At 46.6% G+C, this 22,980-nt stretch overlaps 1 protein-coding gene across 1 annotated transcript in view; it reads left to right on the top strand.

The window, feature by feature from the left end:
* The window catches only part of sno (Protein strawberry notch), a 99,451-nt gene that overhangs the window by 63,825 nt on the left and 12,646 nt on the right, over positions 1-22,980 (top strand). The window contains exons 15-24 of the mRNA XM_075686001.1: positions 95-187; positions 6,028-6,200; positions 7,260-7,391; positions 13,589-13,724; positions 13,814-13,926; positions 14,025-14,096; positions 14,164-14,266; positions 17,647-18,056; positions 21,113-21,268; positions 21,348-21,424. Of these exons, the coding sequence (XP_075542116.1) occupies positions 95-187; positions 6,028-6,200; positions 7,260-7,391; positions 13,589-13,724; positions 13,814-13,926; positions 14,025-14,096; positions 14,164-14,266; positions 17,647-18,056; positions 21,113-21,268; positions 21,348-21,424 (1,465 nt within the window). The remainder of the gene's footprint in view (positions 1-94; positions 188-6,027; positions 6,201-7,259; positions 7,392-13,588; positions 13,725-13,813; positions 13,927-14,024; positions 14,097-14,163; positions 14,267-17,646; positions 18,057-21,112; positions 21,269-21,347; positions 21,425-22,980) is intronic.

Genomic DNA, 22,980 nt, shown 5'->3' with positions numbered 1-22,980 from the left:
TGCAATGTTCCTCACTCTTTGTTTCTTTTCCATGGTGCCTTGAAAAACGATCAGTGGGGTTCTACTGTGTACTGAATAAACTGTTCTCTTTCAGATCCCTGGGCAAGTCGTAAGAACAAATCTAAGAATAAAAATAAGAAGCAAAAAACCAAAAAGAAGAAAAAGCACGAGAAATCCATGGGGAACGGTAAGTAGATGGCTGTGATGTTCTCCTTAAAAAGGAAGCTTTAACTCTAGGACAACTTTCATTTCCCTATTCATATATACGTAAAATGCAGAAATGCTTTTGTACATTCCAGCAACGTTGAATTATAGTGACTCTAAAGCAGAATTTTGATTTAAAGGGCCTCTCACCAGGCCCCATAGCAAATTTTGGTTATACAGTAGAACCTCGTTAATTCGAAGTCCGTCGGACCGCAAAATATCTTCGAATTAACCGGGTTTTCGAATGATCAGAAATGGACGAAAAACGAGGAATAAACGTATGAAATGTGGCTATATCAACACTGCACATTTATTTCGCCTGAAAAACGGTCACTTGAAGTACCGTATTTACACTATTGCAAGGCAACTCAAATGTAAGTCGACCCCCCATATCGCGTGACAGGAAAAAAAAAAAAGAGAGCATACTTGAGGGCGCATTCGATTACGAAAATTTATTAGTAGCTGACATGGTCACTGGACTACTCATCTTCACTACAGTGTACTAGAATCTTCACTAGTGCTGCCATCGTCATAGTTGCTACGGTCCCACAGCGCGTCGTCGTCCTGCGAAATTTCACATTTGGCAAACGACCGCACCGCGACATCTTGTGCAACAGCAGCCCACACCGAATGCACCCAACCACACGCAGACGTCAGGGAGGCTCTTTTGACAGGTCTGGTTGGCATAATTTCGCGGTCTTCTGCCGCCAGCAACTCGTACTCACGGCGGAGTGGGTCCTTAAAAGGCGAAGATCCGGGCTTGTTTCATGACCATGTCGCACTTCACTGGCAGGGACTTGTGCATTTCAGCGACGTACACCGCAAGCTTAGCCTACAGCTCCGGAAAGCGTCCAGACTTCGGCACATGGGAAATTCCTCACTTGCCGTCACAGGTGAAAATTTCGCTTCGCAGCAGTCGCCACTCTCGCACCACCTATTCATAAACATCGAACTTGCGGCCTGCTGCGCAGTGATTTGTTTCTTCGGCGTAAAGGATGGCAGCCCTCTTGAACGCTGCTGTGAACGAGTGCCGAATGATTAGTGGGCCTGTAGCACTCATGATGACTGAGGAAGCATAGAAGTAGCACGTAGCCGGCAGTCAAGTGGAACGCATCAAACTAAGAGCCACAGGGAAACAAACACGTGAGCGGTGTCTGCTCTTCCATGAACTGTCGATACTCCCTGCAAGCGCCGCCGTTCTGGGGGTGCCGCCGCGAATGGAACAGCGACGCTTCCATCAACTATCGACACCCCCTCATGAGTGTTGTGTGCACTGTAAAACTCTCAGAAACGTTGCAAAACCCTTCTGAAAAGCGAACAAACATGCGGGATAGCGAAAAGCTATGGGTAGGGCCATAGAGCAAACAAAGTTCTAACTATGTTGTAGCTCCCGTTGGTCTCGCTTTTTTGGTGGTACCATGTTTCGGTTTCGATTGTAAGTCGACCCCCCACTTCAGATTTTCAAATCTTAAAAAAAGTGGTCGACTTCCAATCGTGTAAATACGGTAGTCATCGATGCGTGACTGCTTGGTGCGGTGGTTAGCCGCACCATAGGCTGTGTCCTTCAGTCTGCTTACAGTGCGCAGCAATTCACTGTTACCGCCGCTACACTCCACAAAACTGCGCACAACGTTCCCCAGAAACAGAAAGTTGATTTAAAGTGCCGCCTGGCTGCCACTCTGGCAACTATACTAGCCTCAGAAACTGGCATACTAACTTTTTTTTTTGTTGCGGATCACGGAGGCCATGGTTTAAACTGACGTATTATCCGGATATGGGCACGCTGGCTGTTCAAATTATCCGGCAAAATTTGCATGCAAACTGTTGGGACCGCCGAAAACCTTCTAATTACACGGGTTTCGAATAAACCGAGTTCGAATTAACGAGGTTTTACTGTACGCTAGAAGTCCTTGCAGGTCCTCTAGGGAGCGTTCTGCCGAAAAAAAATTTTCAAATTGGCTCATTAATAGCCTAAATATTTCAGCGCCGTGAACCTATGATTCCAGCAGGCGGGCCCCACTGCCAAGTGAGACACTCTCTCCACTCGCCCCGTCTAGCCTTCGCAAGCGAAATTGCTTCCCTGCGTTCTCCCATACCGGACCTCGAGGACCGCATGACGCATACATCACGGGCCCTGCCTTCTTTTTCTTTCTTTCTTTCTTTCTTTCTTTTCCTTTCTCTTTTTCTTTTCCGCTCTGCACACTTCCGCTGGCGGCGTTGCATGTGAGCTGTTGTGATTGTCTCGTTTCGCGCAGTGCACAGTTTGGTGCACTGTGCATAAGGACATATGACTGCGCGGTATAATTCAGTGCTACAAGTATACTGAGGTAGAACAAGCCAATCGCAGAGCATGATCACTGGCCGGAACATGAGAAAATGGCATAGTTTAGGTACCTGCGCACGTGACTGCACGACCATGGGAACAAGCAGACGAAGGAGAAGTACATCTGTCTTGCTTCAGTGCAAAGTAAAACAAACAACACATAGATATTCCGTTTGTGTGCTTTATTATTTCTCGGAACTTCAATTCGTCAATTCAATCACACAAATAACAGATGTGTCGCCACGAGCGACGTCACACTGTGGACACGAGTACGAAGGCGCAGGGACACCAGTACGCCACCGTCTGACTCAAGGCGCGGTCACCACAAGGGAAAGGGAAAATGGCATTCGGATTGGAATTTCAGACCTTTCCACGGTGTGTAGCGACATAATACTTTGCAAACACGATCATTAGCGCGTATTGTATGCTCTGCGCTTGTCAGCTCAATATGCCCAGACCTGGTGAGGGGCCCATTAAGACCTGGAACTTGTGACGAAATTTCTCAAACATTGTAGTACATTTAAAAAATATAGCACGAAGTTTACATGTCCATAACTCTCAACCAAAAATGGATATTGCAATTCTGTAAGCAGCATCTTAAGAATCCAAAGCGGACAAATTTGATTTATGAAGCTCCAGCTCACATAAAACTGTTACAGTGGTTATGAGTGTTTTGCTAAAAATCATACTGAAAAATTAGTGGTAAATTTCAGTGTGGGGTTATCAAATTTAGATGTCTTGAGGGCAGAATGCAGCTTTCACAAAGCTACAAACAGTTAAAACAAATTTTTGTAAAAATCACATTTTCAGTTTCTCTAGCTTTTTCTTTTTATCCACTTGTAAAATATCTTCCATGACAACCACATGGAAGTAGACTAAAAAATATTTTCTATCAGCCAAGGTGGTGAGAAAAATTTTGCGTAAATGGTGAAAAAATGGCTTTTTAAGCCACAATATCTCCACAATAATGCAACTGAGCACCATCATCTTGGTCGTGCCAGAAAGTGCATTTCTCTGTCTTACTAGTATAATGGCTTACTAGTACAATTTTTTACTGTTGACAATGTAATTGCGATGTTCCAACTTGTTAAAATGACCAACCTTGCTAATAAATACATGTGCATATCATTATTTGGTATTCAAAGGTAAGTATTCATAAATTTTTATATTTGCAAACCATTACTTATTTGTGTAAATTTATGGCATTTCATGCCCGCTGTGCTTTGAAAGTTGTCTGAATTAACCGGTGCGAGGCCAAATACATCTGAATTAAGGAGAGTTCGAGACCATTGAATAATGCATATGCCTGCCAGAGGACAAGTGCAAATTATCCAATTCTTCAAATTATGAGGTTTTACTATAGCTTTCTTTCTTCCAATTTTCAACAATTTTTGTTTAAGAAAGGAATAGCCTAAATTAAAGATCTGCTTTCTTTAGTCAAGTCTGAATAATTTGTAGTCCAAAGTAATGAATTCACCAAAAAAAATAAATGTCCTATTCTACAAGTGGCCAAAAAAGCTTGTCGTTGTGTTGCGGCATGCACATATGCTTGCATGTAACCTGTTTAATCTGCATTGTTGCATTGTTAAGTCTGCACCGTTCTCACAGTGTTGCTAGAAGTATGTGAAAGTTTGGTCAAGGCATGCACCAAATCTTTCTTTTGGTAATGCTAACAGAAGTTGAGAGCTGAATGATCGTGGGTTTCCTTGCAACAGTCAATGCCCAGCACTTGCCTCAGATAATCACTGCCCTCGTCCGTGCCAAAATCAGGGATGGTGTTGACATCGTTTGAACATGCTCGGTGATTCTGAGCTACAAACACTCTTAAATTCTTAAACTGACGGTCAAGTCAGCTGACACCATGGCAGACAAATGCTGTACTGGTAGGGCATGCGCAATAAACTGCTAATGTAGCCTTTACAGCTTAGCAGTTTCACGTGGCTTGGCTTGTGTCGTGGTTTGGACGTAGTCATCGACTATTGGATCAACTAAGCTTTGTTACTTCCGGTTTCGAGGAGGCGTAGCTCTTTCTGCTAATTTTGTTGACCGAATGAGGATGCAGTATGAAGTTGGAATCCTAAATTTCAGTTGTCCTTATAGATGATGATGTCGGTAGGGTGAATAGCAATCTCACAAAGCTGTCTGAAAAATCAGCCAGTGGCTGGCTATTTATTACAGTCGAATCTTGTTAATTCGAACACTCTTTATTCGAACTGACGCCGTGGTCCAGTCAAAGTTATGCGTAATCCATTGAGCAAAAATGCCCGGTAATTCAAGCGCGCAAGCATTTGTGGCGGTTAATTTGAAGATACCGCGCTCCAACAATGCTCTCAGCAGCGCACCAAGTCGTGTGGTGGTTCTGGAACCAGCATCGTTCTGACCCCACCATAGAAGAAAGGCTTAGGAGAAACCGCTGAACACTGCGTGCAAAAAAAAAACCCTCTCTCAAATGGCAAGGTCGCTGTTTCTGCGTCGCGCCGTAATACCCCAGTCACACTAGTGGCAAAACGCACGCCGCGGGAAACTGGTATCATGTGGAACCTCCGACCACTCTATTCGTACTCACGTCTGGTTCATCTGGACCGCCTGTTTAGCACCATCGTCTGCTTCGGCTTGGCTGGTTTCATTTACGCTTGTTTTTTTACAGTGACGCATCTAAGCTGAGACGTCCCGATGGAAAGGTTGTTGGAGACAGTGCGCCACATCAGATTCTGTTTGACAAGGCAGACACTGAATAGGAAAAGGGGACACCCAGTAGCTTATTCTTGTCGTTTAAATTCTGCGCCACCGCAGAAGAAGGGAGCACACTAACATGATTATGATCAGTGGCAATGACTTCGTCATCTTGATAAAACATGACTCGTGTTAAGAACGCCGGACTAGGAAGGCAAAAACAGTGCTGATCTGTCAGCAGACAAGACAAAGGAAAAAACACGTGCACACACAGGGGGAAGCAGCAGCAGAGGCCCAGTCCTGGCCCCGGCAACTCCGCTGCTTCGGTGGCAGTAGGTGGAAGAGGTAATTAACGTCATCCCGCAAGCTAGCACGAAAGCAAACCCGCTCTCAGCTTCCTTGTAAGTCCCTCATCTTCGACGGTCTCCGCGTCGGCGCCAGCTTAGCCCGCTCCTTGAAGTGTCATTTTCTGCCGTTATAGGGAGGTGGGGGGAACAAGCGTTGGCAGGAGGGCCAGTTTCATGGTCCTCACTCGCCACGGTATTTCACAAGTTGCACCATTCACGCATTGGGCTATGTTGCACAAATACTTCAGAAACAAGTATTTCTTTCACTTTGAACAAATTTTATGGCCCCTTTGAGTTCAAATTATTGAGATTAGACTGTACTATAGGTACACCTCTGTCATGTCTCCACTGCTTTCTATATTAGTGACATTTTTAAGTCTTTGACGTTTTCATCTTTGCAGTGCATTGTTAGTCATTTGAGATGCACAGAACTTGTTTCTCACAAGTGGCTTGCTGCTGGCATGCTGTTTGGTGCTGCAGGCGCCGCTTCGCAGCCAGCCGTCCGTAATGTGCCCACTGTGGACAGTGAAAAGAAGGCCGCATCCATGAAGCAGGAACTGCTCGATCGGCTGGAAAAGCTCGGGGACAAGCTTCCCCCTAACACGCTGGACCAACTCATTGACGAGCTCGGCGGGCCCGAGAATGTTGCTGAGGTGAGCGCAATTGGTGCTTTCGGATTACACAGACATGGCAGGGCAACACTAAGGAAGCCCTACAGTCTACCACTTCGCATGATTTGTTGTACAGTGGTGTGGATGTCTGATGCCCTCTGCTCGATAACTTCACCTGTTACAGCCGTACTGTAAGGAGTATGTTTGGCATTAAATTGCACAGTGTTTTCACATCTGCAGTACGCAAGTTTCTTTTTCCCCCCCAATGAAAGCAGGCAGTTCGCTCTGAAATATGCCGAAGTAGTGCAGTCGTAGAACTGAGTCACTCTGTGCGTTTTGTTACAAGATAGTTTAGATTAGTCACTTCTTTGTGTGTTGACTTTATTTGTGCAGAGCCAGTGTTATGTCGCATCACGTCTGTGAGGCACCAGTTTTGACTGCTAATGCCAGCCAGTGCAAAAAAGTCCTTCAGCTTCCACAGCATTGCCTGCTGAGTTATGAAGTTGCAATGACAGAGTGGCATTGCAACTTTTGCGACTCCACTTTGCCCTACCTCTGCAACCACGAGGAAAGCGGGGCAACCATGGCTTATGAAAGCCCTTGAAGCATTGCTGGTTTTTGCTAAGGTCTGACTAAGTGACTAAGGTAACTTTCAATAATTACTTCAAGTCAATAATTTTCACAATGTGGCTTTGTTAAATGATAGGTGTAGACACATATTTCATGTCGGCTGCTCCTTTTCGTTACCATGATATTGACAGGATTTTCAAACGCAGCTTGCATGGAAGTGCAGCTTCAGTGAAGCTGATGTGTCAGTCCCAACTTGATTTTGTCTAATCTGTGTTTAGTTTGGTTGCCCCTTTCTTGAGATTGTGTTGCGTGCCTTCTGCATTGGAGTGACATGCAGTGTTTATCCTCACAACCTGGTAAATAAAGTCATAACTGCCAAAAATGCACCAACTAGCATTGTAACAGATTCAATAGGCCATTGCAAATTGTCTTTACTGAAAAGTAACTACAACTTCCTGCTGTTTGATGTGCATAAAAAGGTTACCTTCATTTTCGTAGCATGCGACAAAGCATTCATTTGTTCTGTTGCAGATGACGGGCAGAAAGGGGCGTGTGGTGAGCACAGACAACGGCACAATCCAGTATGAGTCTCGGTCTGAAGTTGACGTGCCCTTGGAAACCCTAAACCTTACTGAGAAACAGAGGTTCATGGATGGTGAGAAGGTGCGCGCACCTCATGGTGGTTTTGTGAATTTCTTCTATTGGTCATCCCACATCGGTGCCTATGGCATTTTGCAGCTGAGAATGAGGTCGCAAGCTGGAATCCGAGCTGTGGCTGCTACACTGAGCTTTCAGACATACGTTTACTCTTTCCGGTACTGTGAAAAATGATGAAAAGTATAAAATTTGCCTGAATATTTTTTTTTCACTAAGCTTGTACAGTTTTCTGAACAAAGCGGTACCGTCGAACCTGGCTATATCGAACTTGCAGAAAATGCCTATCAGTTCGATATAGGCCATAATTCGATATAAGCCTGCAAAAGAATTGGACATCATAAAAGCACATACAATTTATAAAATCACTTTATTGATGAAACTGGCATAGTTTTGCATGAAATAGTCCTTTCTTCAGCTTGGGCAATTTCGCTGCCTTTGTCTTTAGTCTATGTGATATAGAGTGTAATGATACAAAAATCTAAGCTACTTTCCTCTGGAAAAGGTATCGCAATGAAATGGGTCATTTAAGGCAAATGAACGAGGTGCGAAGGTTATATTTTAGGTGAAAAATGAGCCAGATCCTGCAGGTGTACAGATCAAGATGAGCCAAGTCCATTGGCTCAATAGGAGAGCATTTTCCACACAATGTGATCAAGGCAATATGACTGTCTCATTGTAAGTTGTGTTCGTTATTTGGTTACAGCTTTCAATGCTGCTAAAAATGATCCTGTGAGATTCCATTTTCAAGCAAATTTGTTCTCTCCGAATATTCCCAGCATTCATGGAACACAGCAGTGGCCCTACTGACTTGTCAGTGTTTTAATGGCTTTTCTACTAAAATCATATTGGATCGTTATGGAAAGCTGTTTTCAATGAATTTGTTGGGCCAAAAGCACATCAAATAGAATGTCTCAAATCGAAAAAGGTCAAATTCCATCTTTTCATCTTGTTATTGTTTATATGTGCTGCATAATTTTTCATTACTTGTTGCTATAAAGTTGTTTTAGCTTCCATGTAAAGTACGTATTTGCTTGGATAGCGTGGCATTTAGGTCCAATAACAAAGTTTCACATTTTTCTCATATTCTGTTTAGGTGGATTTGACTCACTCCGAAAAAAAGCTCATTTATTCTCGTGCAACAGGAAGGCAGCCACGCTTGCTATGCAGGGGTCATAGGAGGCGACTATAATGAGAAAGGCGAGGCACAATGGCACAGTGTAGACAAGTTTGGCCACCTTGTGTCAAAAATTGCAACTAGATGCAATTTGTCGACCAACGTTGTGATCGGTTCGCTGTGTGAGGCATTTGTGTTCATGATGACTATACTCATCAGAGGTATAGAAAGGGTTAAAGAATGCCGAATAGATATAATGAATTTAACATGCTATCTGTGGCACCTCTAATAGCCCCCGAGTTGCTTTGGGACGTTTAAGCCCTGTCAGTAAAAACATACAGTTGGCGACTCCACGGGGAACGGGAATAAGTCTGATTTAATGAATGTTCGAAAAAACAAATGCATCAAAAAAAATTATTTACATTTTAAAGCCCTTGTGCAAGGAAAAGGTGGTCGATTCATTGCTGAACGTACTTCCGCTTATGCACAACCAAATGCACCTGTATTTCTGCTAGTTTTGTGCTGTCTCTGTATGCCGATGCAAGGACTGCAGAGGCTCGAGTTAGACCTGCAGATGAAGGCTCCGGAACACAAGGCACATCATCTTCCGAGTTAGTCGCTGTTTGACGGAAGGAGAACTTGCTCAATTGTTTCGTCATTGTTCAGTTCGGCACACGACGACACCGCTCTGTCAACGTCTGCAGTCTTCGGATTTAATGAATCTGCACACCGCAGGCTAGCAGGTCATCAATGATGTCCGCATTTGAGCTTGTTGTGGTAGGTGGCAGTTTAGGTTCTTCATTTGCGGAGGCAGGCTCATTCGGACTGCGATTCAAGGCTCATTTGGAGTATGACTGTGAGGGCACCGTTGTTGCCATTTGACATGGACTGTTGATAACTTCACGAGAAGGACTTCTTGGAGCCAGCAGAACACCAGCTAAACAAACAAGTGCAGAATACCGGAACGCAGTCCGGAAGGCAAATTCAACAAACAAGAGAGGGCCATGTGCGGTAGTGCCGACATAAAATGTGATGATCGCGAGGTTGATGCGACCTCACTATTCAGCAAAGCCTCCAGGATGGGCATTTGCACTTAAATCTCTGAGGTGCAGTGCTGCGACCCAGGCAAGGCCTCAGGGATTACCATCTAGCATGTAATCTCTGAAGTCATACCTGATGTCTTGTCGAGGTTGCCAGAGGAGAAGTGGTGGCAGAGTCGGCATATGGTACAGCCACGGACGTAGTCCGGATAATCGAATCTAGAACAAGTGGGGGCCGTTGACGGTGCTGCGAAGCTGTCCGAATTACCGAGCATGTCCGAATTATCAGTGTCAGTGACCAATGATTGAGCTCAGTACAGTAGAACCTCATAGGTACGTTTTCAAATGGACTATGGAAAAAAACAAATGTACCAGCTGGGAAAGCGTAATTGTGAGGAAATGTGCAAATTACCACAGCACAACATCATAAGCAGTCTGAGTGGCTGCTGGTTCCCAGTAAATTTTAATCGATGTGCGCTTTTTGAAATGCTTTGCCAACTGCTCTGTGCATGCTTACTCCCAGTGTTTGTGCAGCGCCTGGCTTGTGCAGCTTTATTGCAAATTTCGGTTGCTTGTTGCAACGAATTGGTCACTTGTTGCAACATGCAAGAGTCAGTTTCTCTCTGCACTGTTATATTTACGTGGTGGCCACTTTTAAATGCAACATAAGATGCGGGAATGTTGCGGAATGGTGCCGTATCAAATGGGAACATAATACAATCGGACCTCGTTAGTACGTACACAGTGGCGTAGCTAGGTCATCTGGCACCCAGGGCCCATAGGTCTTCTGTCACCCCCCCCCCACCCCCACCCTTGCACGGGTGTAGCCGGCGGAAAGAGGGGTGTCTTCAGACTTATATGACACCCCCCCCCCCCCCCCCCCGCTGGCCCCTTGCACCCGGGGCCCACGCTCCCCCCGCCCCCCCTGTTGCTACGCCACTGTACGTACACACTTAATGGGTTATTTCGGTCTAAACGTAGTCGCGAACATTCCCCCACCCAGCCCCCATTGAACTCCATGTATTGGCTGACTACTTAAGCTGTAGTCACTCAGTGCCCACCAAATGGGTAATGCGTACTATTTACTTTCTTGTTCTACACGCACAGGCACAAAATCGGCAAAATCTCGTGTATGCAGTCGTTCGATTCTCGAGTTGCGACACCCGGACGACAGCCGCCAGAGATAGTGACGTAGTGACGTAGACATGGCCACCATGACGTAGTTCCTGCTCATACAGTTGTTGCCAATTACAGCGCACAAAAGCATGGCCTTCAAGATTTGTTTCAGGTAGCTGCTGGTAGGGGTGCGAATTTGCTGTCACTGTCGAACCCAATGCAATCCAATTCAAGTAGTTTTTTATGTATAGGCATTTCTATGCTTACCAAACGAGAAAAATGTCCCTTGCTCCGTTCGTCCCGTAAGACGACTGCTTTCAAGATCCTTCACGCTGCCTGTCGCTTCAACGTAATCGAGCCGGCAAGAACACATCGCTCACAAAGCTCTCGGCACAAGCCGCACCCTGCACCTTTCACAGATGGCTTTCAAGATGTGGGCCTGCGCATCTCTCTTCAGCGCGCAGCGCGCAGAGCTCTTAGGGCACTTTCTGTCCGCATCGCAGATCGTTTTCTATGTACAGTCCGTGTGGCCTTGCCATATACGTAGGCGCCGCTGATGTAGGTTTGATCACGGTTCATAATGGTTTGACGCGGATGGATAAGGCGGTAATGTGCGATAATGGCTTATAATGATCGGAACGTTATCAGTGCCCCAGGCGCCGCCACCTGCAGTACTTAGCTTGCACTATCAATGCACCTTGCTCCATCGGGTGCACCAGTTCGTGTCGCCGCACCGCTGTCGTTTGTTTGTACTAGCTGGATCAAGTTTCATAACATCGATAATGACACCGGGCTGCGTGGAAATGAGCAAGTGGCACACTGTTTAAGCATGCTTAGACAACTCCCAGAGGTGTTCCTGTGTGAATGTTTTTTTTTTTTTTTTCATTCCGCCTGTGTGGTTGCAGTCGTGTGTGGTTGCAGTTGTTCATGGTGTTCAATAGTCTTTGCTGTGCCTTGTCGTGTTTATGTTATTGAGAAGTCGACATTGTTACATCCGTGGAGTCCTCGGATAGCGACATTGTTGCCACCGTCGCACCTCGCCCATCTTCAAGTGAAAGTGATGGCAACGATGATTTGGAAGTGGACGACGGCCCTTCATTATCTGACGTGGTGCATGCTTTGAGCGTCTTGCGAGCTTTCGTAAGGAAGCGGGGCCTCATGGACAAACTCGCTCGCGGCCTTACTGAGTTCTAAGATGTCGCGGCAAGGCCACCACAGTGGCGAGTGAAGATCACCGATTTTTTGCCACAGATAAAGCCTGTCTAGTGAGTGTGTTTGAGAGCATTGTGATGTGGTTCTTTTCCAGCCATTAAGCAGCTTCTAAACTGGCATTGGAGGTTAATTCATGCATGGTTTAGTGCATACTTTAACATCGTGCCCGCCCAACTACATATTGACGGGGTTTGACTGTACATAGGAGTTAATGGGATTTAGGTCGGGGCCACAAAAACATGACGTAGCAGCGGGGGAAACGCAACAGTGAGTGAGAAACGCAACATATCAACTGGGTTCCCCTCACTGTATTGGTTTGAATATTTACAGAACCCTATAAGTGTTTATTTATCCATCCATATATCCCTTTGTTAATAACAAATTACTATAGTACAGTGGAACCCCGTTCATACGTTTTTCACCGGACCGAGGAAAACAAACGTAACAGCCGGGAAAACGCAACGGTGAGGAAAGCTCCGAAAATGAATGAAAAGCTTCAACTATAGACAATTTATTTCCACAGAGTGTGTTTAGAACTTAACAAAAGTCTAGAATGGTTACTTGCCATTTCTTTCGCTCGCTAGAAATCACCACACGTTTCTCAATAGCCTGGAAGGCCGCATTGCTGTCAGCGTCGCTGTGAGGCGCGACGTACCTGCGGAGGCGGTCCAGGGCCGCGACGGCTTCTCCAAAGCTAGGATTTGGCAACTCCCCGGCATCATGCGGCTCGTGCTCCTCGTCGTCACCGCGCCACGGCAATGGCAACGGACGAAGGAATATCCGCGGGAAATTTTGCCCTCTTTGGCGTTATCATGCTAACATGCTAACGATTGTTTAGTATTGCTGCGAAGCGCGCGCGTCCGAGCAGCCCGGTTGCGCGCAGCGCGGCGTGGTTTCGCGAGAAATGTAAACAAGAGAGGAGAGCTGGCCCGATAGGCAGAGCAACGCCATGAGCAACGCCAACTTCCGGCTTCCTTTTAGCTATAGCTTCACAAAGAGTGACGTCAGGGCCTCTCCTTAGTTTCCTTCCTCCGTGAGTCGACGCGTCCAACAAACCATGCGGTGACCGTAATCACAGTGATAGTGAGAGCATTTTTCACGTATGGCCATCTATTGGCGGCCTCTCAAACTGGCGTGCGGCTTCTTGCAGCCAGTTCCATAGCCAAGCCCGGCCAAGCCCGGTCAAAACTCGTCAAAAACCAAAATGGCGGTTGGAGCGCATTGCCGACTTTAGCCCAGGCGGGTTCGGGTTGCGACGCATCATGCGGGAACGTTTTCACAGCTACTACGTAAAAGCGGGGTTCCTTATACATTGGATCCTATGGAAGCTATGCAGGGACCGGATGAAAACGACGTAGCAGCCGGGGAAACGCAGCATTGAGGAACGCAACAGCGGGGTTATACTGTAATTGTTGAAGCTTAGTGTGAAATAATAGCGTTAGGAGGGATGGAACTTTGTCATGCCCTTTTTTAAGCACTGGATCAGAAACTCTTGCATCTGAAGCCGTGGCAGCCTTGTTATATTTCTAACCTAAACCAGTGATCTCAGGTTTCTGCTTCAGGCTGGCATGCTGAAGTTTTCTGGAGGCTTGTGCGTGCATCAAAATTTGCTGTCTTGCACACTTTACATTGTAGTCAAGCCCCGCAAGTAAAGTGCCAAGTTGCAGGAGCTATCTAATGCAGCTGATAATGAACTCCCCCATATCTGTGAACCTTTGCAGCACATTGCCATAATCTCCGAGGCGGCGAGCTCTGGTATCTCGCTGCAGTCGGACAGGAGAGCGAAAAACCAGGCCCGTAGGGTCCACATCACCCTTGAGCTACCTTGGAGTGCAGACAGAGCAGTGCAGCAGTTTGGTAAGGCAGCAGTCTCAAAAATTTTTCATGCAGTGCTTGCTAAAACGGCAAAAGAGTGCAGTGATACCACACCTGCTCCCTCCCTCCAGGACGAACACACAGGTCAAACCAAGTGAATGCCCCAGAGTACATATTCCTCATTTCTGACTTGGCTGGTGAACGAAGATTTGCTTCTATTGTGGCCAAACGTCTTGAGAGCTTGGTAAGAGACATTCCAAGTGGTTCAGCAGCTTTCAAGTGAAGTTCGAGCTTGGTGTAAGTAAAGGGCACTTCATTATTATTTTCTTTTTCTGTGTCCAGGGTGCGCTGACTCACGGGGACAGGAGAGCTGGCGAGTCCAGGGACCTTTCTCGTTTCAACATTGACAACAAGGTATGCTCGTCTGTGAGAGGAGGGAAGAATAGCAAGAAATTGCTCACACCTCGTGTGTTTGATGCAGTATGGCCGAGCTGCCCTGGAGACCATGATGCGCGGCCTTATGGAGATGGAAATCCCGCCTCTGGTTCCGCCACCTGAGGACTACGAGGGGGATTTCTTTGCCGGTCGGTGGATATTTTGCGTCAATTCTTGAGTTTGAACGCTTCCCGAATGTGCAGCTAGATTTTTGCCCTGGCTTGGAGAATAGGTTTTTAACAGATTATTGAAGTCACTTGTATTTGTTCGTCCTTCAGTCACTTTGGTCTGCTGCACAATATTCTTTTTTTTTTTTTTCATCTGTATCAGCAACGCTTGTAGATTGCATTTTGCATGGGTTTGACCTATTTGGGCATGTTAACGTTTTTCAAACCTGACAGTGCAAATGAAGAAGCATGTGTTGCTTGGCCTCTTAAACATTCTGATGGTAGCACTGATTGTGCAGCAGCCAATGTTTGTTTTTCTAATTGGTGGTCATGTACATGTTCACGCTGATTAAAATTTAACAGCATTACTGAAATCAGGCATATTTTCTTTCTCTATGTTCAGTTAGGCTGTGACAGTTGTATTCTGATGGGTGTAGAATGTGAAAATTTTCATGTAAAGTGAGAGTTAGGTGCATGTTACTGGCTTATAAGAGGTAGTATACAGTTGAACCAACTTATAATAATAATCAAGTGCCAATAAAATTCCATTGTTATAACCTCGTTGCAGGGAAAAAGCAGAGGGACAAACATTTCCACTCATCGCATTACTAGTTCTAACAATACTTGGATATAGCAATAAGCAGCTGCCCCACCCTGAACTTTTCTGTGTGTTCTATGGTAAAATAAACCACTTACCACAACCTTCCCATGCCGCCATTATTGACCGTCACAATTAAATCTGGCTACTGAATGTCTGCGCGGAAAAAAAATGAATGTAAAATCCAGGAAAGAACGTAAAAACAGTGGCCTGGCCACCTCCACCTTTGTGCTGCCTTAGTTGCCCCTCTCTGGTCTCCCTTCCACCCCTCCAACGTATGCGAGTAGGCGGAAACACCTGCCAGTTGGTGAAAAGGAGACAGAGGGACAACACAAAGGTGTGTGGCGGCATAAAGGAGGACATGGAAAAGTGGTTTGTGACTATTTACTTATCTATTTATTCATTTGTTTATTTTCCCCAAGGCAATGCAACAAAGGCTTGCCATGAGGGGGGTGCGCGGGGCACAACGCCGAGTTGGACAAAGTGCTCAAAGTTTGAGAGGATCTTGGATTCTCCTTTTTCTCTGAGCACACTCCATAGCCAGATTGTTATAACCAATAAGACTGCATAGGAGCATTCTAGGGAGTGGTCTATTTTACCATAGAAAGCATACAAAAGTTGACAGTGCATTGGCTACTCATCGTTATATCCAATATATTAACATGAAAGCATATGCCCCATAAGGTAAAAATCGGGGATTGTGGTCAGCGGCGTGGCCAAAAGATGGTACCAAAAATGGCTGACGGTGCAACGAGTAAAAGCACACCAAAAATGCTCTGATTGACGTCAGATTTGTCAGGCAGGTTCCTGTAAACAAAGTCAATGTATGGAATAAAAAAAAAATTTTTTTTGGTGCATTTTTGTCTGGGTGGAAATCGAACCCGGGCCTCCGGGGTGTGAGACGAGCACACTTCCCCGACGCCACAGTGGCTCCATGGTTATAGCTGACTCAAGTTGTGCCTATTGCCCGAGTCATTGCGCACATCACGTCGCTGCCTCCGTCACTGATTCCCATGCATCACTTGCTCTTTGAATTTCATTGGTGCTATGTCTACTGTGATGCACTCTTGGTGCCAAATTATGAATGTATAAAATGAGGTGTCCCTGGTGCATGAGTCATTGCATACGTCACGTCGCTGCCTCCCGTGCATCACCTGCTCTTCAGATTTTGTCGGTGCTGTGTCTACTGGGATGCACTCCGAAGCGTCTACTTCAGCGGCATCTGTGAAATGTGATCTCCCACGGAAGCATGCTGCAGAAGACAAAGCTTGGGAACACAAAAAAGAACGCCTTGCAAGTTTACAACGTGCATGACGACATACGGATGAATACCTATGTCAAAACATTCCTCAGAGTGACTACAATGCTTTCTCATTACCACGCGTAAGCAGCCTTAAGTGTCTCTGCCGAAGTTTTTGTTAAAACTGGTATCGTCATAAGCGGGTTCGATTGTAATTACGAGGGTTGATCCAGAAATAAGGTTCCCAAAGAGCTCTAGCCACACAGGAAGGTGCGAGGCGAAATCCAGCAACACTGCTGTGCGTGTCTGTTCCCCCACTCTTATTCCTCTCGGCCGCACTTCGCTGCGCCGAACATTCTTGGCTCAGCAGCTGTCCGATATGGAGGTTCTCATTGTTGATCCTGCCAAGTGCGAGATTCGTTTCGTAATTCGCTTTTTGCACGCCAAAGAGACTCCACCCATGGATCTTCATCGTTGGTTGACAGAAGTGTATGGTGACAACCGTATGTCCGTTCAACACGCCCAAAAGTGGTGCAGAGAGCTTAGTGCCGGTCGGAAAGAAGCCCACGATGAAGAACCGAGTAGAAGACCGTCAGTTTCGGAGGCGGTTATCAAGATGGTCCAACGTGAAATGCTTCAAAACAGGAGGGTCACTGTCCATGAACTTGTTGCTCAGATTCCTGGGAGTTCTTACGGTACAGTGAAAAGAGCTTTGACTGAAACATTGGGGTATCACAAGTGTTGTGCTAGATGGATAGCTCACATGTTGACATCAGACCACAAGAAAAATGCTTTGACTGTGCTCGCCAGTTTCTTCAAAAGTGTCAAGACAATAAGGAGGGATTCTTGGACTCCATTGTTACGGGAGACGAAACGTGGGTGTTTAACTTTGGGTGGACTGTCATGCCCCACCCACCGTACAGTCCAGACCTCACGCCTAGTGATTATCACTGGTTCCCCAAGATAAAGGAACATTTGAGTGGCCAATGCTTCCAGAGCGACGATGAAGTCAAAGAAGAGGTGAATCCTTCCTCAAAGGGTTGGCGGCGGAGTTCTACGACATTGGGCTACTGAAATTGGAGCACCGTCTACAAAAATGCGTAGAAAAAGATGGCTATTATTTAGAAAAATAGAGCAAAGTTTCATCTTTCCAATGATGTAAATTTCTATGAGAATAAACAATGTTGTCCATTTATAAAATTGATGGGAACCTTATTTCTGGATCAACCCTCGTACATTTGGTTTAATGGCAGCCGAGTTTCCTGGCAACATCTTAAGCAGGCATGTGCCAATGCAGTATGACGTTTTGTGCCAGCACAGTCTCTTTCCATAATGACACTTGTGACACGTATAGTTTCTTGTATGTTTTCTGCCTGCAAGATTGCAGAATGGCAGCGCTTTGTCAGTATTTGCACACACTCTCTTGAGATTTTCCATTGTCCTTAAAAAAGCAGTCTGCCATCTGCCGTGGTTTCTGTGTTTGGGTGTGCTTGGAGACCTATGCATTATGTACTTCTTGTGCAGATTGCCGAAAAGCACTGGTCGGTGTAGGCTTGGTCAATGAGGATGAATTCAGCAAGATGCAGACACTTGACAAAGACTACAACAACATGAGCAAGTTCCTGAACCGCATCCTAGGCATTGAAGTTGAGCTTCAAAATGCCATGTTCAAGTACTTCACGGACACACTGGACGCTATTATCTCCGAGGCCAAGAAGACCGGTCGTTATGACCTGGGCATCTTGGACCTGGGAACAGCCGGTGACAATGTGCGGCGTGTAAAGGTCGACGAGTTCATCCGCAGTCACGCCACTGGCTCAGCCAAAACGGAGCTTCACACTGTGAGCGTCGAGCGTGGCCTCTCTTTTGAAGCCTCGCAGGACATCTGGAAGGAGCTGACAGGCAAGGAGGAAGGCTACTACCTTTCCAACCAGGTGAGCCACTGCATCATTCGAGCATGTCGCCCCCTTGCACAATGTGTTGACGTGTAAATGCCAACTGCAACAAAATTTCGCATGTTACAGTAGAGCCTCGTTGATGCAGTAAAAGCACTTTAATTCGAATTCCGCGGGGATGCCACGAAAATTTGAATTATACAAATATCTAACTAATGAAAGTAGGAGAGAAAAGAAATGGCTCGGTTAAGGTGCATATATATTCCGACGTAGTGTGAGCGCACGCACACACGCATATGCTACGTTACGTTGGCGAGAACAACGTCTATTAACCAGACGCGGTCCGACTTGCCCGACGTCAAGCTCCATCTGCACGTTCATCGTGCCGACTGCGCTGACCCACGGCGCTTGGCACGGAGAAAAAAGGTGCCTGCGCCACTTTGCCGACGGTCAAAGACAGCCGTTAAAAGCGGCGCATAGGTTGGGGATCACTCTGCGCATGCTCTGAAGAGAGCAGCAGACAGCACCCGTGCCGAAAACGTCGCACTATTATTAAACGCACCTTTGCGCCACCGACGCTTGCTGCAGGAACAAGAGCTGTACTCTAAAATGCACTCGTGGAATGCACCACAACCTGCTGCGACTCTCCGCCGTACTTTCGTAGATGCACTGTCCAAACGTATCTCAGCGATGCTTTCTTTCTTTCTCGAAGATTGGCCCGATCTTCACACACTCTTCCGTGTTTCCACATGCTTTGTTGTTGTTTTTTTCCTCTTTTCATGTAGCATTGTTTCAATCAGTCCATTTGACCTGGTCGAACCTTGTACCAATAGAGATTGCACACTGTAGGAATGCTGCACGTGTCAGTGCACTGGCCAGCCGGGTCATTTACTGAATACTTGTGAAATCAAATACTAGATACTCGATTTGTGGCTCGGAAGTATTTGAACTTCACTATTCAATTTGAAATCAAAACAGCACTTCGTTGATACGTTCTCATTATGTACGTTTTCCCGGTGCCAATGTTTGCGATCGAGAACACAAAAAATGACCCAGTAGAGTTATGCTCATTTTTTACCTGTTAAAACATTCCCAGAAAACACGATTTTTCAGCACCAATGTTCTGTACATCGCCAAACTTCAATCATGTGATATGTTTTCCTGCTGCTAGATCCCATGCAGACAAGAGAAAGCACGAGGCACGCACAATTAAGAACAGTATATAGCCACCCGTCTTGCATGAAAAGCGACGGCACGCAGTTTCTTATTGTAACTGAAATCTCCGACCAGGTCGTCACATGCCACATTCTCAGCTATCGCCACCAAGCCTATAGCGATAAGCATCTTTACCTACCGTATTTACACGATTGTAAGTCTACTCGAATGCAAGTCGACCCCCCCATATCACTTGACCGGAAAAAAAAAATAAGAGAGCATACCCGAGGGCGCATTCGATAGTGAAAATTTATTAGTAGCTGACATGGTCACTGGACTACTCGTCTTCACTAGTTCTGCCATCGTCATCGTTGCTGCAGTCCCACAGCGCGTCGTGGTCCAGCGAAATTTCAAATTTGGCAAACAACCGCACCAGGACATCTTGCAGAACAGCAGCCCAGGCCAAATGCACCCTACCACACGCAGCTATCAGGGAGGCTCTTTTGACAGGTCCGGTTGGCGTAATTTCGCAGTCTTCTGCCGCCAGCCACTCGTTGTACTCACGGCGGAGCAGAACCTTAAAATTAAGGCGGAGGTCCGGGCTTATTTCATGACCACGTCGTACTTCACCGGCAGGGACCGATCACGCATTTCAGCGACGTACGCCGCAAGCTTAGCCTACAGCTCTCCGGAAAGCGTCCATACTTCGGCACATGGGAAATTTCTCACTTGCCGTCACACCGGTGAAAATTTCTATTCGCTGCAGTCGCCACTCTCACACCACCTGTTTAGAAACATCGAAATTGCGGCCCGCTGTGCAGTGATTTGTTTCTTCGGTGTAAAGGATGGCAGCCCTCTTGAACGTTGCTGGGAACGAGTGCCGAACGATTAGTGGGCCTGGAGCACTCGTGACGACTGGGGAAGCATAGAAGTAGCACGTAGCCGGCAGTCAAGTGGAACGCGTCAAACCAATACCAATGCCTTTAAACAGAGAAAGAGAAACTCTCGAGCGATGTCTGCTCTTCCATGAACTACCGATACTCCCTGCAAGCACTGCCGTTCTGAGGGTGCCACCGCAAATGAGAACAGCGGCGCTTCCATCAACTATCGACACTCCCCCATGAGTGTTGCATGCACTGTAAGACTCTCAAAAATGTTGAAAAACCCGAAAAGCGAACAAACACGTGGGATAGCGCAAAGATACGGGTAGAGCCATAGAGCAAACATAAAATTGTAACTACGTTGTAGCTCCAATTGGTATCGCTTTTTTTGGCGGGGCCATGTTTTGGTTTCGATTTCAAGTCGACCCCCCAACTTCAGACTTTCAAATTTAAAAAAAGGGGTCGACTTACATTTGTGTAAATACGGTATCTGTTTTACAGCTTGTGGTGCTTAGTGTCATTGGTAGCATACTGCACGTTCTTAGTAGGTGACAAAACGCATAGCCATTCCTTGCTGCAGGTGGCACGATGTGGTCATCACGTTTTGTTTCGGTGGCATCCGGCGTCACCCGCCAGCTCGATTTTGTTTGTTTCCCGTCACCTCCCACGTAATAAGAAAATAACAAGCCGCATCTCAGGCCACTGGAGCATCATCAGCTCAACGTGCGACGCTTCGTATTATGTAGATGTCAACAGTAGTTGGGGGGAGCCTGTCAAATTTTTTTAGTTACTGCACATTGTACGTTTTACTGGTTAGTAAGTTTTTTTTTCTCACATTTTTTTTCCAGAACACATAAACGCAGCTTTACTCTACACAAGTCCTAGCACAACCCTAACTATATTAAATTTTTTTATACTCCATCCGCACAAATATTTTAGCTCATGTTGCCTTGATACGAGCAGCCACACCCATTTCAGACCTTGACTTACTATTGCAAATTTATGTGCTTGTGAACCTTTTTAAATATGGCCATTGTCGGTTGTTCTCTGGGTATGCAGGTACGTTGTGGGAAGAAGACAGCAGTGCTGGCTGTTGCGGACCAAGCCCGTAGGTCGAAGGAGAAAAAAGAACGGCTGTTCCGCCTGTATAGGCCAAACACGGGCCTCCAGGTCCGCCAGGAGAGTCTCAACGAGCTGAAGAGCAAGTACAAGAAAGTAAGTCACTATTTGCTGCTCTTCCCTCGTGGTCCGACAAATGTTGGGTGCCGTTGGCCTGACTCTTCCAAATTTGCAGGTCACTCCAGATGAAGCGCAACCCCATTGGCAAGAGCAATATGAATCATCTGAAAACACATGTAGTCACATTTACTGGTGAGTTTGCTCAAAGTGTTCTTGAAGCATTCACAGGCATCAGTAAAACAGCGACGCCCTTGTAGTATGTTTTCAGTTAAGGGGGGACATGGGCCCTGAAAACCGAAAAGAAAAAGATTTTGGGAACTAGTACTTCTTTGGGCATCTGCTATGCCTAATCTACACTGTACCAAATGATTTGCCTAAAAATACACCCTAAGTGTTAAAAGGAAAAATTGTTTTGTCAGCACGGATGGCGAGAAAGGAGCCCATAATCGCCCAGAAACACCGGAGTTCATAGAGCTATCTCTTGTCTTTCCTGTGGTTGATCTCTGCCATCTTGGTCTAGGTCAAAAGCTCAAAAGTTTCACCTTTCAGTTGTGGGATCTCTCCTCCCATACTCTTGGGACAAAGGAACGACAACACAGTAGTGCAAACAATCACAAGGGCATTTATTACACCTTTCATAGATCAATGTCTGCTAGCCGAGTTGCTATCCACAAAACATGCCGATGGGCGCGCGACAAATCTAGAAGTCCGACTCACCGCGACCGGATAGCGAGCGAACATGTTCGCCCCATGCTGGATCCCAACGCCTGGTCATTCGCGCGTACTGTCACGCGAACGGTGGCGCATTCCAAGGCGGCCACGCGAGACAGTCTCGCAGAAGCATAGGTCGGCGGCGCGCGGGACGTCCACGCTGTTTGCCGACCCGCCGGGGAAGAGACAGCCTGTTCTCCCCTGCGCCCCCAAGTAACCCTGCCGTGAGGCGGCGTTAGCAGCGCAACACTCGCGCGATCTCTCGCACTGCGCCCCAACCACATCGACCGCTGCGGGCATCACGCAGGCCACGCGGCGAAGCCGGATTACAGGAGACGCGCCATGCGGGAAGAACATATCACGGGACGCGCGAGTCGCGCCTCCCCACACAGTTCCGCACATCCTCACCTATGATAACCACATAGGAAAAACGCAAACGTAAAACAACCAGGGGTCGGTCTGATGAAGCTTAATATGCATGTGGCCCTCCTATTATGCTCAATGCGCCCGCATGCTGTGAAGCATCTTCCGATTGGCTGTTGCTATGACAGCTAGCGTCTCGACACTACCAGTGCAGTGTTCGCCTGCGAGGCCTGCCAGTGAGCCTGCTTTGAAAATTGTTATCTGCTGTTTCTTTGTTGATCACATTGTAAACATAAGCGACAAATCGATCCTCTCAGTTGGGGGGGGGGGGGGGGTTGAATGTGGACCAGCTATGCGCCTAAAGAAAGTGAAGCGCAAGCATCTCTGCTTCCTACGGCAAGAAAGAGGAGGCAGCTGTGCGAAGTTCAGACGAGCCGATAAGATCGGATATAAGTCACTGTGTCATGCAATCTTATACTGCATCAGCAATAAGACAACAGCGAAGAAAACCATTGCCTTTTGTGCTCGTGTAGAGTTTCACTTCGGAGACTGCAGATGATGTGTGCCGATGCCTATTCCCGTGAATTTTGCACGTACGTGGGTTCGCGTTGGTGCATTCCATATCCTGTTACGGGTCTGTACGTGCGCCTGATGTCAACATCTGCAGTTGGGTT

This window comes from Dermacentor variabilis, chromosome 3, assembly GCF_050947875.1.
Source record: "Dermacentor variabilis isolate Ectoservices chromosome 3, ASM5094787v1, whole genome shotgun sequence".
Classification (NCBI taxonomy): domain Eukaryota; kingdom Metazoa; phylum Arthropoda; class Arachnida; order Ixodida; family Ixodidae; genus Dermacentor; species Dermacentor variabilis.
Note: the sequence above shows the minus strand (reverse complement) of the source record. Positions and strands in the feature narration are given on the sequence as shown.